This window comes from Otolemur garnettii, unplaced genomic scaffold (assembly GCF_000181295.1).
Source record: "Otolemur garnettii isolate 467f Iridium unplaced genomic scaffold, OtoGar3 scaffold00044, whole genome shotgun sequence".
Taxonomy (NCBI): domain Eukaryota; kingdom Metazoa; phylum Chordata; class Mammalia; order Primates; family Galagidae; genus Otolemur; species Otolemur garnettii.
The window spans coordinates 8,929,253-8,946,458 of record NW_003852439.1 but is presented as its reverse complement, the minus strand read 5'-3'; the positions used below and the strand labels follow the sequence as shown (position 1 = coordinate 8,946,458).

Below are 17,206 nucleotides of genomic sequence, written 5' to 3'. Positions count from 1 at the left end.
TGAGCCCAGGAGTTGGAGGTTGCTGTGAGCTGAGATGCCACGGCACTCTACCCAGGGGGACAGCTTGAGGCTCCTGTCTCAAAAAAAAAAAAAATGCCACCAAGTCTGCAGCACTGAAGCTGGGACAATTAATGGGCATGTTCAAAAGGCAAAAGTTCACATGAACCAGTTTTCTCCAGACCTGGCTCAGCTGCAGACTCAAATCCTCCTCAAACCAAGTAGTTTCCAAACATAAAGTAGCAGTATTTCTTATTCTCCTTTATCATGAAAAGTATCTCCACACTAAAGCAGGGATTGGTTCAGCTAGAAACAACAAACTCTACTTTCAACAATGTCTATGGGCTGAGTGTCATAGAATATAAAAAGACACAAACAAAATGAATCAAGACTTTGGGAAGGAGTATTCCATCTGGCCTGTCCAAATGACAACATGGAAAATGATGAAGATGAGCAGATATTGACATGCACAGTACAGCCACAGTCCTGCTGAAGGAAGTTCCAGGAGGAAGTGGGCATTCACACCCAGTTGGGCCTTGAGTCTCCTTTTGGCCCTTGAGACAAGAGACTAAGGATTTGAGGACATGGGTCATGACAGGCAGTGGGTTACAAACTGGGGTCTAAGGACCTGAGGGAGCAGTTGCAGCTTGGAAGCTTAAATGTAGGGCTGGGAAAGCAGTCAAGCCAGCCCCATGATGTGCATGGCACTCCCTACCTTCCCTAACAACCTGCCTGCTTATGAGCTCTCCTCCCCACCGGTCAGTCAGTCTACTTTATCAGGGTACTCTCCCGACTCCTCAGGCTCCCCCTAAATTCTGCAGCTTCTTGGGGATTCTTCCCCCTTAAACCTCTCACCCAGGTCCTATCTAGAGCACCCCATTCTGCAAGCCCAGGAGCTCAATAAGTACTACCGTGTTTTCCCGAAAATAAGACCTACCCCCAAAATAAGCCCTAGCAGGATTTCTATGCATTTGTTAAATATAAGCCCTATCCCAATAATAAGACCTAGTGATGGCATTTCAGCACGGAGAAGACATCCCCTGAAAATAAGCCCTAGTGTGTCTTCTTGAGAAAAAATAAATATAAGACAGTGTCTTATTTTGGGGGAAATACGGTAGTGAGATGCAGGGCAAGGACTCTTCTGCCAGGAAATACCTGGCAGATACCCTTTCATTAATCTCAACTCTCAGGTCAGGGCTTAGAGATCATTACACGTGAATCAACATCCTGTTTGTCTTCCACCATGTGATTACTGACTCCCACTTCTGACACCCCTTCCCCTCCACCCTCCTCTTCAGATTCCTCACTCAGAATTTAATTATCTAGGGGAACTCTCTTAGGACATACTTTCATCAGAACCATGGGCAAGAAAAAAAAAAAAGAAAGAAACTGGAGAACATGGAACATTTTATACATTTTCTCATTTCAAGTAAAACACTTTAGCAACATGACTAATGTGAATTAGCAGTATTCCTTCTGGCAAATAAGACTAAAACTAGTCTTATTTACTATCAAGTATTTTATAAGACAGACACTATATCCACTATATTATCTACACATTGTGAATTTTTGATTTACAATTTGGGAATCAAATATGGTTAAATGGATGATGGTGAAAAAGGCAGCTACAATAAAGATACAGTCTGACAGATTAGCTATCCTCCCCCCCCAAATTTCTACAATAAGGTATAATGAGTAGTCTTAAGTAGAAAGCAAAGTAGTCTTCAGAGAAAGCAAAATAAAGGGATGAATTGCCTTAACTGTGTTAAAGTTAATTGGCTCTGAACCAACTGTTCCAGTGCTGAAAAGAGAGCCTTTGCCTCAAAAGAACTCAACAGACAAGAGTAGTTTAAGATCTAATTTAATATACAACACAGGAATGCTTAAGTAGAAAGGCAAGCAAATGACCACTAAGACATGTTGTTCAAAAAGAAAAAATAAACAGTAAAATACACACCCACACTATAAAAAGAAAATCACAGCTAACTAAGGCATATTTCTATCCTGGAGATGACTGTCATTTTCTGGTAGGTCAATTCTGTAGAGAGCAGGGTTTGGTCAAATGAGCAATGGAAACAGAAGGGGCAGGGGTGTGAGACAGTGCACCACAGGCTTGCTGGCATCTCAAACTCTGATTTCTACCCATGATGTGTGGTTTTGCAGTAACTCAAGAGTTCTCATTTTCTGATCTTAAAGTTAAGCCACGTTGAGAATGGCCTGAGAATGGTCCGTCAGCCTTCTCAACCTAGAAGAAGGATCACAATCTTTCTGGGCAGCCTCAGGCAGAGCAATGTCAAGCTGGCAAAGCACAAAGATGAGTGCAAACACGTAGACTCAATCCAGCAAAGTTAGTATGCAGCTTGTGAACTGCCTAGAATATAGGAAACGACTTTTATTCAAACACTCTTTTTCTGAGTTTCAACCCTTACCTCTCCCTCTGCCACATAACTCTTGTAAAACAATAGTGAGAATCAAAATAGTCTCTATTACTATCTGCAGTAATACTGCAATTACAGTATGCATATTTAATTTGATGAAAGACGAGTTGCAAACTAACTTGGAAATTTCTATCCTTATTTGAGAAAGTGGGAAAACAAAGCTAATTAGAACGCAGATTGGAAGATTCCCTACCTGGTCTCTCTTCGACATCCTAAGCCACCCCTTAATAAGAGCAATATTCCCTTTGGAAAATCATACTATGGATGGCACCCTTTAGGAGGCTTTGAGTGAGTGCGTGTCGGGGATGCAAAGCATGGAGCGCCAACTCTCTAAATGCAAGTCACTGGGAGAAGAGGGCCTCCCGTGTCAACCCCTAAGCCAACGTTAATTCAAACGTCCGGAGTGTGAAAAGAAGATGTTCTGTTTCCAAAACCAGCAAGTACACTTGGAAGGAGAACAGAAGGTGTTCGCACACCCTGGGCGGAAGACTTTAGTTAGAAAAAGAAAGTAAATCCAAAGCAAAGTCCCGGGTCTAGAAAACCTCTTCTACCGAAAAGCAAGGAGGGGAAAAGAAACACTCCAAGGTAAAGAGACCGAGTATCCTCGAGGGTGGTGGGTGCCAAGGGGCCACCCTCTTTCCCCGGCCCAGGACAGAGTCGAAAGAAAACGGGGTCGAGCTGGCGAATAGGGAGCGCGGGGTTCGGAGCCCTAAGATAGTGACCCGCGCCCGCAGAGGTCTCCACTGCACCGAGCAGAGGGTGTGCGGCGGGGCGCAGGCCAGGGCGGCCCGGACCCTCCCGGCTGGCCCGCGCGGCCCTCACCTTGTCCGAGTCCAGGTCGGGGTCGGCCTGGCACAAACGGTACAGGAAGGATTTCGGGTCCCGGCACAACGTCTGCCGAGTGGTGAGGAAGTAGGTGCCGCCGACGTTGAGCCGGACCCACTTGGACACGCTGCCGGGACGCTGGGCCAGGGCGCCGAGCCCTGCGCTGCAGCGGCGGCACAGGCCGCCCCCCAGCCCCGCCCCAAGGCCGCCCGAAGCCGGCGGCAGCAGGTCGCAGTGATTCTCCGCCATGATCCCTGCAAGCCCCGCCACAGCTCCCCTCTACCGGAAGCGTCCGGCCTTTAATACCGTCCCCCCTCCTCCCCCCGCCAGCTCTGTCCCGCCCACAGGTCCGCCCTCGTAAGACGCCCGCCCGGCGTCACGCGGGAGGCGGAAATTCCGGTCCGGAAAAGCGGCCGTCAGTTCCCCCTCTTCCGGCCGGAACGGGCGCTTGTAGCCCCGCGCCGACGTGGGCGGCCAGCAGCAGAGCCTAATCTCGGGTTCGGCCGGGCTCGCCGACCTCAGCCCATGTGAGCGGCGCGCGGACGCCGATCCCGCCCCGGAAACCCCAGATTGCGGTCAAAGGAAGAGTCAAGCCAGCGAGCGTCTACACTCTACATGCTTTTATTACAAGACTACCGAGCATACGAGAAAAATTCATCATCCGGTAACTACACCTAAAGCACAAATATTTGGAAAAAAGAATAAACATATTCATTAAATTATATGATTAAATCATTGACCAAATAGAAAATTTATATAATAAAGCCAGAAAAAAATTGTAAAATATAGTTTACAATAATTATTCACATTCAAGGCTGTACATCAATACATACAACAAACAACGTGGCCCCGAACATGAATTCAATCCAAATAATTCATATATTAGAATTTAAATAACACAGACTGAACTAGAGGCCAACAATAGCCAGCAAATAACCTTATATAAGAATAAAAATACAAAAGTGTATGTCCTAACATCATTGCATTATTTCCGTAAGTTTTCTCGTAATTTTTGCTTTGCCTGTACATCACAGTTACAGCCACAGGCCAGGTAGAGAATATTATACATGTCCTGACTGCCACCAACCTGAAAGACGGCTAAACAGATTATTGATTCATCCTATTTCATGTTGTTAAGGAGCAACTACAGCAGTTCAAATGCTGTAGTACTTAATTTTGCCAACGTCCAAACTTAGTCAATACTTTCACCAGCAAAATGACCCCTCTGTTAGTCACTCAGCCAGACGATTAGACTAGGGTGGGTTACACAGCTTAAAAAAAAAAAACTTTGCCTTTTGTAAAAAGTTTTCTGTACATAGTTTGGTGTTTCTTCATATTGAAGAAATGAGTGATGGAGAAAATTCAGGTGTCCACGGAGGCTCATTCAGTTGCCCACCATGGCCATCTCAGCGACAGATAAAACTGCTCTTTGCTGGAAAAAACTTCCCAGACAGGCTCTCCACAGGATGCCTGATTTACAATTCTGCAACCTTGGGCCCGAAGTGGGTGCCCCTCAGAGGCTCTGGAAACTATTTCAGCCCTGATTCAAGGGCACCTGTCATGCCTATTACCTAAAAAGAAAGGGCCACACCCAAATGAGTCACCCTCAGTTCACGTTAGCTTTGAACACAGAGAAAATGGAAAAAAGCCGATGGTGACATCTCCAAGAACATATAGTACCTTCACCATATTCTCACTGCAGCTTCAAGCTCTGTAAGTCTCAGTGGTGAACGATCCAAGTCTGTGGGCCAGCCAAAGGAGCAGCCTTGGGGTGTCCTAGAGGAGGTCAGAAAACCTAATTCTGCACAATTCAGCCATAATCTCAGAGTTAAGTAGCACTGAGCATGGCACCTAGAAAAATCCCTCAGAATCAACCTGAGGACATTAAGAATGCAACCAAATTTGGGTGGTCTGGACTTGAAGACAACTAGGCAACCTGTAACACTATGGGCAGAGGGTGAAAGAGATGGCCTTAAATCCATACCAACCAAGACAACCACATCTACAATGAAAAAGCATGGCCATTGTGCTCTTCTGAACATCTTAAGACCTTCTTACGGAGGTGGGAGATGGGACAAAAAATACACTTTCGTAAAATCTAATCATCTATGTAATTTCTTTCCTAGGTAGAGTTTTTGCTCTGTTACTGATTTCAAATGGCCCAATACACTTTGAGTCTATAAACTTAATTACCAATCGCCCATTAAGCATGTGGCAAGGTCAGTTCAAAATTTTTTATCTCTGCTGACTGTGCAGATGCAAGTTCAGTACCACTGTGGACACAAAGTACAAGATTCTGAAAATATCATCAAGCACTTAAAAGCCATAGCAGTAGGGATGGAGGAAAACTAACATGCAGGCATAGCCAGGTGCTTGCAGCAAAAATAAGGAAACTGGCTCTTGGAAAAACCTGTCACAAATGGATTGCAATAATAACATCATTTCAGTATTTTTAAAAAGAGTGGTCTTATTCAAACATTCTTTGGAACACACAGCTTATCAGAAACTGGTTTGTTCAGAATCCATAGGATGCAGCTAAGGAGATTCTGTTAATGGAATTCTGAGCATCTAAGCATCAGGTAAAGAAAGGGAAAGAGTATTATTTTTTAAATGAACTCTCTGACCCTAAAATACCACATCCAGGTATCTAAGGGGAGGAGAAGAGTCAAAACTCAAAGATTTATAAGGATATTTATCACAGCATCATTTAAATAGTGAAAAAAAGAAGCCATGTAAATGTTTACAACAGAGAGATGGTCAGATAAATTATGATAAAATTTACAAGCATTAAACTCTACAATTGTTAAAAACATGTTTTTCAATTGCTCAAGACATGGGGAAATGCTTTAAAAAATCAAGTGAAAACAGCTGGATGCAGTTTATGTTGTATGTTCCCAGTTACAAAAGCCAACAAAAGGTAGGGGGGACAGGATATGGGAGACCTCCAGGTGTGAGCCTACAAGTGGAGTTTTTCAGAAAAGAAATGTTTGAAAAATGTACAGAATCACCCACAACCCCTGTGCAGGTACCCTGGGTATCAAAGCCATAGGGCTGTCTCAGCAATTCCTTTGAGGATGAGCCACAGGATGTCCCAAGAGGGCTGGAGTCTGTCAGGTTCCTGCCAGCTATGGCATGTCACAAGCCATCCTCCTCAAAGCAAATTTTTAATAGGCTTCCAGCAAGTAAAGCTCCCATTTGGTAGCCATGCTGTGGTGCCCTCACTGGGATGGAAAGGTTCCTGTCCTAGAACTCACTGTCCTGGCTGGTTCCACAGGAGAAGAGAAAATCCCTTGATACATGGCTTCCTCTGTGGCACCAGAGAAAAGCAAGGCACAGTAGACTGGACAGCAACCACAGTCTCCTGACTGCATCCTCCCCTTGGAACATAGGAGGCCACATAGGTTGTAGCCTCAGTATTTACACTTGCCCTTGCCCACTCTTAGTAACTGATACATGGTTCTCTGGGTTAAACAACTGGGCACTATTTTTCTCACATTGGATAAATTAACAATTGTATTTCTACGTGTGTATGTCTATGTATGTGGACTGTCACACATGTCCTATCTTAGCATGTATGATACTGCATGCCAGCTGATGGGCCCTGAGGATGGGATGGTTAAAACTTCAGGTGATGTCAGTACGGAAAAGAATATGCATGGGCCTTTAAAAATAAAAAAATATTTTTAAAAAGCAAGGAAAAGAGTGAGAAAAAAGGTGATCCACGGAAAGGGCTCGGGGCATCAGCTCAGGCAGGGGCAGTCATTTCAGCTGTCGGCTGCGAGCTCCAGCTCTGAACCCCTAATTCTGTGGTTTGGGAGGTTAAGATGAAGCATGTGGGTGAAGCCCAGGAGGTAGTGGTGCTATCCAAAGAGAAGAATGCAACAGAAGATTCTCCACCAGCAGCCTGGCCAGGTGCTCTTATTAAAGCCAAGTCCCAGCTCTGCTTGTTTCCCTGTGACTAGACACCCAGATGTCCTAGGAGCACCTGTGTATGCAGCTAAGTAAGTCAGAAGCCTTTCTCACACACACAGACGCAGGATGTTCTGAGAAGGGTAAAACAGCTAGTAAAGGAGAGTAAGCCTGAACAGACACTCCTAAAGGAAATGGGTCATGTGAGACTCATCTTACACAGGGAAGCTTTTTCAAAAGCTAAGAAGAAGGGGGACTCAGTCTCTGGCCACAGGCCCAGGGCCATGTGCTTGACCCCTCAGAATGTCCTGTTTCCTGCATTGCACACTACTCATGGTCACTGACACCCCTCTCTGCCCCAGCACGACAGAACAGTCCACCTCAGCACTTCCCTGGTTTAAGAGCTGCCACTCTTTTATCATTACTCTCAACTTGGACCTGGCCTGGCACACAGGGTGACTGATGGTCATAAGAGATTGAGGAAGTGGGGACAGAAAGGGTTATGGGAATCATTTCTGTGTGGGCATTTTGCTGGTGCCTTTGTGAAAAGTCTATAGAAATGGCAAAGTTGTTCATCCGCTGGATGTGTTCGAGTCAGAGGCATGTCTGTGAGCAGAATGCCAAGTCAGCAATGCCTGCCTCCTCCCCACAGGACTGTCAGCTGCCCTCCAGGGACAGCCTGGGCAGGGAGAGGATGGCCAAGCCCTGCCAGGCATCAATAGCTCTCTCCACCTGGGGAGTAGCAAGGCATAGCACTAATGTATCAGACTGTACTACACAGCAGTACACAGCCACTAAAAGCAACAAAGGGAAGCAAAGGAAACCAGACTAGGCAAGCCCAGGTTAAGTATGCTATACTCGCCTTCCACACAGTGCAAACAGGCAAAGTCCACTCTTTATGGGACTACATGACTTAGTAACATAAGGAGGCTTTTAGATTTTCAATGTAGAGATGTAAAAACTCTGAGTTAGCTCTGAGAAATGTTTAACCACAATACAAAAAGGGTGCATGTGACACTGGGCACCTGCACTCCCTGGTGCTGTCTGCAGGAACTGAAGCACTCTGGGTCTATAAATCCCAGGACTCTCTCTCAGACCCGACTTCACCAATTGGGGAGGCTGCATGTTAAACCTTTCAAGAGGGTCTCCAAAGGGCCTGGGCCTCATTCCTCCCCATCAAGGCCAGCAGGCCCAATGTGCTCTGGCTGGATTCTCTGAGGCACCTCCTGGCCTCACCTGGGGATCAAGGCAGGACTCTCTCTTGTGCAATGACCCAGCAGGTGCTAATCAGCCTCACTTCTGCTGGTGCCCCTCCCAGACATGCACTTGGCTTCCAGCCCCAGAGACCAACAAACTCAGTAGGACCAGGAAGTCAAGCCGTTGGGTAGTGCCCCTCTTCAGCAGCCTATTCTTGTGTCACTCCATACCCTCCTGCTCCTCACCTCAAGCAGTCTGCTTGCAGGCAGCAGAAACCAAAAAAATCCTGCCACCAAAGCTACGCCAAGAGGCACAAAAGGGGCCCAGCCACAGCTAAGGGTCATCAATGAGGGACGCAAGAAAGGGGGCACATGCACAGAAGCAAAGAACCCTCCACCACAGGGCTGGTATCCACCCTAGCGAGACTGCAGGCACTCCCTCCCTGGTATAAAGTTCTGTGATCATGTGTCAGGTGGAAGGGAAGAGCCAAGACACACTCAGTCCCCTCGGCCAGAAGGCATAGCACATGGCTCTGCCTGATGCTAGGAAAAGCTGGTAACACCATGTCTGTCCACTAGTCTAGGTGGGAACTGGGCTGACGTGCACAGAGCTGGGTCCCCACAGCAACAAGCACACGTGGAAGCCTCCACGGAGCACAGAGAACAAGCAAAGCGACCCTGAATTCCTGTCTGTTTGTTATTGGTTTTGTTCTTTGTGTGGTTGGGTATTTTTTTTTCTTCTTTTCTTTTAAATAAAAAAGCTGCAAGGTTTCCGCCTTCTGCATTCCCCTTGAGATGGCTGGCAGGTGGTCTGGAAGCATCCCAGATGGCGGCCAAGCCGCACTGGGGCAGGTGTCCTGGCAGCAAACGGCAGCCTGGCCACAGGCCACATCACTGCACGGCAGCATCCGGGTGGCTCTGGTATCGCTGCCTCCAAACCTCCTGGATCTTTCTGCACCATTTGTGAGCATTCCCACTTGGATCCATCAGGTAATACGTCCTGTTAGGCTGCAAAGACAGAAGCCATCCACTGTTCTCAAGGGAGTCCCATCACAATCCCAACCTGTGAGGGGTTTACCCTCCTGCTCCTAGCACTGCAGGCATCTTCTGAAAGTATGTGAGAAGGTGAATGACCCACCCTCCTTAGGTCACCCCCAAACAGAAAAACAGGCATAGGGTGTCCCTAGCCCCACCTGGGATATGTGAAAGAGGGAGACAGCTGCCGCAGGGTGTTCCCTCCAGCCAAAGCACTTGGATGCTTCCCGTAAGAGGCACAAAAAGCCTCTGACCACCCTGAAACAGTAATCCTTGGGAATAGGCTCACCGTGTGAACAAAGAAAGTTTTAAAATTCTTGGCCTCTGGTCGGAGTTCTTGTGACCATGGAATTTCACCTTTCAGGACTTTGTTGACAGGATCCACATAATATAAATGTGGCCCTTCTGTGAGCAATAATTGTCGTCGTCGTGCAAATAAACCCTGATATGAAAGAAAAAAAGAAGGTGAATCTTTCTAAGAGTAGAATGTGAATGTTTTAAAGCAATAACTGAGAAAATGACATGAAGGCTGTGTTGACCAGTTGATGGAAGTATTTCAGATTGCATGTGAAAACCCCACACTGTACCCTAGAAGTGCATTAATGTACATAGTTACTGTTCAATAAAAAAAAAAAAAGAAAAAAAAAAAGAAAATAAAGAAAGAAAACCTGTTTAATTAAAGCCCCAAAGTGGGAGCTGACAGCACTTACCACTGCCTCAGCAGCTAAATTGTTTCCCAGAGTCACTCAGTGCATAGGGACCACAACAGCCGCTTGTCTAATAGCCTGGATTGCCTCCTACCCCTTGGGCTCAGACATAGCAGCACAAGTGCCCACTGCTCAACTAATGCAGACTGCGATGATGCTGGGCTTACTGCTTCCCTCACCCCTCTGCTGCTGAGTCATAGCACCTGCCCTCAGCAGCTACGCCTCAGCCCTTCAGAGTCTTGCTCTAGGAGGACACCCAGTCAGAAGAGGAGGTCAGGAGCCCATATTTAGAAGGGGCCCCAGACCACCATATGGACTCTGATATGTTCTGACACAATCCATTTAATCCATAAAACACAGTAAGTAACAACACTTAAGTGTTTTAAAAACACCTCTAATGAGGGCGGTACCCATAGCTCAGTGGGTAGGGCACTAGCCACATACACCAAGGCTGGCGGGTTCGAACCTGGCCTGGGCCAGCTAAAGCAACAATGACAACTGCAACAACAACAACAAAAACAGCCGGATGTTGTGGCGGGTGCCTATAGTCCCAGCTACTTGGGAGGCTGAGGCAAGAGAATTGCTTAAGCCCAGGAGTTTAAGGTTGCTGTGAGCTGTGACACCATGGCACTCTACCCAGGGCAACAGCTTGAGACTCTGTCTCAAAAAAAAAAAAAAATCTTCTAGTGAAGTATTAAACTACTTGCTAGGATATCAAACAATCTCCCCAACTTGACAGAAAGCCTGAAACTGTGGGCCCTGTGTAGAAATCAGAGCCTGGCTCCCAAGTTAGGCATGCAGGCTGTGTTGCTATTTTGATATTTACTGCCTACATGGGTGATTCCTAACTGATCCCCTGAGGGGCTTAAATCTTCCTTAGCTATTAAATCTAGAGATGATCTCTAAAAAGTGAACCAAGATGAAGGAAGCTATGTCCAACAAGTCATGGCAAAAGTCAGAGGAAGGAGATCTGACCTGGAGTTAAAACCAGGAGGAAGACACAAATTCACACAAAAAGCAGCAGAAATTCAACTCACCTTTCGCTTATCCACTGGACCCATTTTTAGTATTAAATTATTTTCTACAAACTGATGCCTATTAAAAAAAAAAAAAAGAATGAGACACAAGAGAGTTACAGACAGAAATTCTCCATACTTCTCCTTTCAAAGAAACTATCTGACGGCCTTCACAGACTGTACCTGCACCTCACAGATCCAGTCTCACTTCGGTAACAGGAGAAAGCTCCAAATGCACCCACTGCCACAGAGTTTTTAGTTTGAATTTGGACTAGAATCTGCAGAGACCAGAAATATGGCCCATGTTACCTCTGGGCCAGGGACATGTGGAGGGGACGGTATATAAAACCACACAGGTGGCAGACACATATGCCACAGCTACCCTGACAAAGCAGTGGTGAGAGACACAGCTGGATGCTACTGGGAGTCCTCAGGGCGAGATGGTTACCCTTAAGTTACCCCCAAGTCAGTCCTGGAACTCAGTGCTCAGGACCCACTGAGTTTAGAATCCCCAAACTCTAAAAGACCCAAGTTGGACTTGACTTAAGAACATCTCTGGGATTTCTACCATCATAATAAAATGTTTTAATTCAAATATGGTAAGAATTTAAAAAAGAAAGCTTCAAATACAGGCTTTGATTTAATATACATTATTAACAAGCATATTTCATTTTTGATTCTCAGAAGTTTAAGAAATTGCTTTAATATCTGCAGTTGACCTCATTGGTTAAAACTAACAGTTACTGGTTTATGTTCCATCTGATTTTACTGAAATTCCTGATCAGAGGTTCTACTATAGAGATACATTTCGCTGGGTGCAGTGGCTCATGCCTTAATCCTAGCACTTTAGGAAGCTGAGGCAGGATTGCTTGGACCCAGAAGTTTAAGACCAGCCTGGGTATCAAGACTCCATCTCTACAATTTTTTTTTTTTAAATGAGTCAGGGCAAATCACAGTGGCTCACACCTATAATCCTAGCACTCTGGGAGACCAAGGTAGGTGGATTACTTGAGCTCAGGAGTTTGAGACCAGCCTGAGCAAGAGCAAGATCTTGGTCTCTACTAAAAACAGAAAAATTAGCCAGGAGCTGTGGCAGGTGCTTGTAGTCCCTAGCAGTTACAGCAGAGGGCAGTCCTCCCAGTCCCAGGAGGACTGCCTGAACCCAGGGAGTTTGAGGTTGCTGCGAGCTGGGCTGACACAATGACATGACAGCCTGGGCACGAGAATGAGACTCTGTCTCCAAAAAAAAAATTAGTCAGATGTGGTGGGCACCTGTATGCCAGCTATTCCGGAAGCTGAAGTGAGAGGATCACTTGAACCCAGGAGTTTGAAGCTACAGTGAGCTACGACTATGGTACTCCACTGCAGCCTGGGTGACAGCATGAGACCCTGTCTTTAAAAAAAAGGACTTAGGGCCTTGCTACTTAAAGCATGCTCCACAGACTTGCACTGTATGAATGCTGTACTTTCCCAAAAAAAAAAAAAAAAAAAAAAAAGGAGGTGGAGGAGGAAGGGAAGGAGGGAAAGAGGGAAAAGGTATAAGATAACTAAGTAAATATCTGAGTACCTCCACACTTGCCTGGCTCCCCACAAGGCCAAGAGCACTGGTAGAAAGACTGGCATGGCTATGACCCACCCTGATCAGATCATTGCCCAGGACTTGTCCCAAGAGACACAAGGCCTTGCCCCAAGTATATAAATTGATGCAGCATTGTGTGAGTTTTGAAAACTACTAAGATTTTTAATGAGAAAGACTGATGTGACTTATGAAATACCTTCTCTTTCAGGTATTTTATAACCACACAAACTCAGGGCTTGAAACAAAGAAAAAAAGAATCAAGTAAATTTTTGAAAAAAATGTAACGAGCAGGAGCTACTACAGCACAGAAAGTATAAAGCATAAAAATACACAGATAAATCCCCAGAGCCCAAAGCCTATTCTGACAGGTCCTATCATGTAAGAATTTAACATCAAGAATCACAAGGGAATAAATAAGGGAAGACACAGCTCACACTGAGGGGACCGTCAGTGTACAAGGTGGAGAGGATCTCTTTGAGCCCAGACTGGTGAGGGCGCTCAATGCCCAACTCCGGAAGCCCGGCACAGGGCTATAGGCATGAATTCTAGATCTCATGAGGGAAGACTGATGTGTAGGCAAAGGGGCTGTGGCCTCACAGTGTCTTTCCAGACTGAAATTTCACAATGTACCAAAAGTAAATGCCAGATGGGATGACAAGAGAGACAGTTCAAGAAGGACTAGAACGGGATATTCTTCAAGCCTATGTGGGAGGGCTTGACTTCCAAGCTAAAAGCAAAAGAGGTCCTTGAAACTGAACAACAGACATGACTACATAAGAACAGAGGCAACATCTACTTTCCAAAATAATCCTGATGACAGGCAAACAGGCTGGAAGAGACTTCCAGCAGATACAACCTGCAAAGGATCAACATTGTACTCCACAGAGCAAATAAAAAGTGCCATGAAAAGCCTGCCTAATCTCTTGACAGAATCTGAACAAAGAACACAAACTGGAAATTCCAAAAAGAGGAATTAGGTGACACAAAAATATCCTCACCAGCTCCAAATATAGGAATGGAACTGAGGCCCCACTTTCCACTGCTCCACCAGAGTGCCGGGTGCTATGGCGTGAAGCAGAAGTGCTGCTTTCATGTGGCACTGATGGCCTTGAACAGGGACTTGCTGAAAAAGCAATGGAAATACTACCATACTGAGAAGTAACCTCACTTCCAGAAATCTATCCTGGGGGGTAGCGGAGACAAGGAGCATGGAAACAGTCACCGCAGTATTATTTCTCACACTAGTGAAGTGACAGCACATCCCAGCACTGCAGGGAAGCAGACAAGGACCCCCCCACCAGACGCAGCCCCCACCTCTCCCAGCTTCACCCATGGGAGAAAAGACCCGTTCCACTGTGGCCCTAGAGTTAGAACTCAGGGATGGGCAGAGGTTGATAAAGCTCCATTATCAGCAAAAACACCAGAGTCAATTCATTTAGTCAATTAACCAATTAACTTACAACAGGCTATTTTTCTACTTTGAAAAGTTTAAGCACTTAAAGGCATCTTTTTATATTTTACTTCAAAATGTCAATCCCTGGCCAGGCACAGTGGCTCACATCAGCATTCTAGGAGGCTGAGGCACATGGATTGCTTGACCTCAGAAGTTCAAGATCAGCCTGAGCAACAGTGAGAGCCTCCATCTTCACTAAAAATAGAAAAATTAGGAGGGCATAAAGGTACATGCCTGTAGTCCCAGCTACTCAGGAGGCTGAGGCAAGAAGACTGCTTGAACCCAGGAGTTTTGAGGTTGCTGTGAGCTAGGACACCATGACACTCTAGCTTGGGGCAACAGAGTGAGCCTGTCTCAAAAAAAACAGAAAAAAAAAGTCAATCCCCACTTTCCTAAAGAGGATCCCTGCCCTAAGTGCCCTTTTCTCCCTGGCAGGTTGCATGAGTCCTCTGAAGATTCAGAGCTATACCACACACCTAACTTCTCAGTATACAGACAGGACCTTCCAGCAGGCAACTTCACTTTCATTTTTCTTTTTTTTTTTGGTAGAGACAGAATCTCACTTTATCGCCCTTGGTAGAGTGCTGTGTTGTCACACAGCTTATAGCAATCTCTAACTCCTGGGCTTAGGCAATTCTCTGGCTTCAGCCTCCTGAGTAGCTGGGACTACAGGAGCCCACCACAACACCTGGCTATTTTTTTTTTTTTTTTTTGCAGTTTTTGGCCAAAATAATGGGTTGGATTTGAACCTGCCACCTTCAGCCCATGGGACAGAGCCCTACTCCTTTGAGCCATAGGCACCACCCTTTTTTCCTTTTTTGAACACCTGGCTATTTTTTTGTTGCAGTTTGGCTGGGGCTGCATTTGAACCCGCCACCCTCAGTATATGGGGCTGGCACCCTACCCACTGAGCCACAGGTGCTGCCTGCAGCCTCACTTTCAAATCCAGCATTTAGGCAGGACTTAGGCTAGAGTTCGTCAGACAGGAACCTCTCTCCCTACTTCTGAACAGATGAGGATGCAGGGGCTGAGGGGCCCATCCCTTCACAAGGAGTAACTATGTAAAGCCTCCTCTTCCTGATTCCAAAATCAGAGCTCTTGGGTGGTGCCTGTCGCTCAAAAGAGTAGGGCGCCGGCCCCAAATACCGGAGGTGGTGGGTTCAAACCCAGCCCCAGCCAAAAAATACTGCAAAATCAGAGCTCTTGCCTTACCCCATAATGCCCCCCACTCAGGTCCCGGAAAGACTATTTTCTTTTCTTTCTTTTTTTTTGAGACGGAGCCTCAAGCTATCCTCCTGGGTAGAGTGCCATGGCATCACGCTCACAGCAACCTCCAACTCCTGGGCTCAAGCGAGTCTCCTGCCTCAGCCTCCCAAGTAGCTGGGACCACAGGCGCCCGCCACAGCGCCTGGCCATTTTTTGGTTGCAGCCATCATTGTTGCTTGGCGGGCCCAGGCTGGGGACTCGAACCCGCCACCTTAGGTGTATGTGGCTGGCGCCCTAGCCGCTTGAGCCACAGGCGCCGAGCCCGGAAAGACTATTTTCAAAGACTCATGCCCAAGGCCACAAGCAAAGCACACAGCTACTCCTAGGAGAACTACAGTGAGGCTGCTAGAGCTCAATTGTGGCTATTCTGACACCTCAGGAAGGTTCTATAGACCTGGCTTCTCTATAGGCAAAGAGGACCTAGTAGGGGTGGCTGAAGAGTCACTGGTTTGCTCTCAAGCACCAGCTCTCCAACCTTTAGCTTGCAGCAGCCCTTTATACTCTTATTAAACTTTATGGAAGACCTCAAAGTGCTTTCCTTTCCCTGGGTTGTATCAATCAATATGTACTGTATAAGAAACTAAAACTGAAACATTTTCAAATACTTATTTAATTCACGAGAAAACAAACCCATTACTTACTAATATAAATTATAAAATTATTTTCTAAAACAAAAAATAACAAATGAGAAGAGTGGTACTGCTGTATGTATATCTTGCAAATCTCTCAACTGTTTGGCTAATGAGAAGAGAGCTGGGTTATCACATTGTCTGTGATTCACTCCACATGCAAAAGGACACGTTCAGGCGGAAGGACATGAAAAACACAGCCTCGCCCAGGTAAACAGGTGGAAAAGAGGCGCATTCTAAGATATATGTTGATATTCTTCTTTGATACCATACCATATGTGTCAATTTCTTAAATATTAGTTGCAGTATGGAATCTGAATTCCTTTTTTTTTTTTTTGAGACAGAGCCTCAAGCTGTCGCACTGGGTAGAGTGCTGTGGCATCACAACTCACAGCAACCTCCAACTCCTGGGCTCAACCAAGTCTCTCCCCTCTACCTCCGCCTCCCAAGTAGCTGGGACCACAGGCACCCACCACAATACCTGGTTATTTTTTGGTTGCAGCCATTATTGTTGTTTGGCGGGCCCAGGCTGGACTTGAACCCGCCAGCTCAGGTGTATGTGGCTGATGTCCCAGCCACTTGAGCCACAGGCACCGAGCTGGAATCTGAATTCCTAACAATGAATTTTTCATTCATTGTGACATTAAAATCCATTAATCTACCTCCTACCTTGAATGGATCTTTCCCCTTATGTGACTTTATAGTGTTATATGTTGGTCATCTATAAAGTATTGGTTTGCTGAGTTATGTACAGCTTCCAAATTTTGATAAATTTCATTCTACAATTGATCTATCAACAGATCAATTCATTGATGTCACTATGTATCTCCTGAAAAATGTCTTTAAGCATCTGGGAAGATGTCAAGCTCAGTTTTCCAAAATTCTAAATTTCACTTGAAGGTTTCAATTTTATCATTGGTATAAATACTAGCAGTTGTTTCCCTTGAAGTGACAAGGGCATTCCAATCATTTTCAAGAAAAAAAAGGCCAAACAACCAAATCTACACAACCTCTGTCTGCCTGTCAGACTTGCCAATAAAGATGGTGCTCTATGAAGAGGGCAAACCAACAATCACACTGGTGCTTCCCTTCAATCAGCAGTCAGGCCTGGGTTTACAGCAGGAGTGCTTTCTGCACACTTTCCATTTCATTACAC

The 17,206-nt window shown here is 45.9% G+C and overlaps 2 protein-coding genes across 2 annotated transcripts in view; both read right to left on the bottom strand.

Moving 5' to 3' along the window:
• Positions 1-3,575, bottom strand: part of KCTD5 (potassium channel tetramerization domain containing 5) — a 27,391-nt gene extending 23,816 nt beyond the window's left edge. The window contains exon 1 of the mRNA XM_003790808.3: positions 3,258-3,575. Within this exon, the coding sequence (XP_003790856.1) occupies positions 3,258-3,509 (252 nt within the window). The 5' untranslated portion in view covers positions 3,510-3,575. The remainder of the gene's footprint in view (positions 1-3,257) is intronic.
• Positions 3,576-3,865: 290 nt separating this feature from the next.
• The window catches only part of PDPK1 (3-phosphoinositide dependent protein kinase 1), a 90,265-nt gene continuing 76,924 nt past the window's right edge, over positions 3,866-17,206 (bottom strand). Inside the window, exons 12-14 of the mRNA XM_012805831.2 lie at positions 11,145-11,202; positions 9,690-9,842; positions 3,866-9,373 (exon numbers count right to left, since the gene is read on the bottom strand). Of these exons, the coding sequence (XP_012661285.2) occupies positions 9,257-9,373; positions 9,690-9,842; positions 11,145-11,202 (328 nt within the window). The 3' untranslated portion in view covers positions 3,866-9,256. The remainder of the gene's footprint in view (positions 9,374-9,689; positions 9,843-11,144; positions 11,203-17,206) is intronic.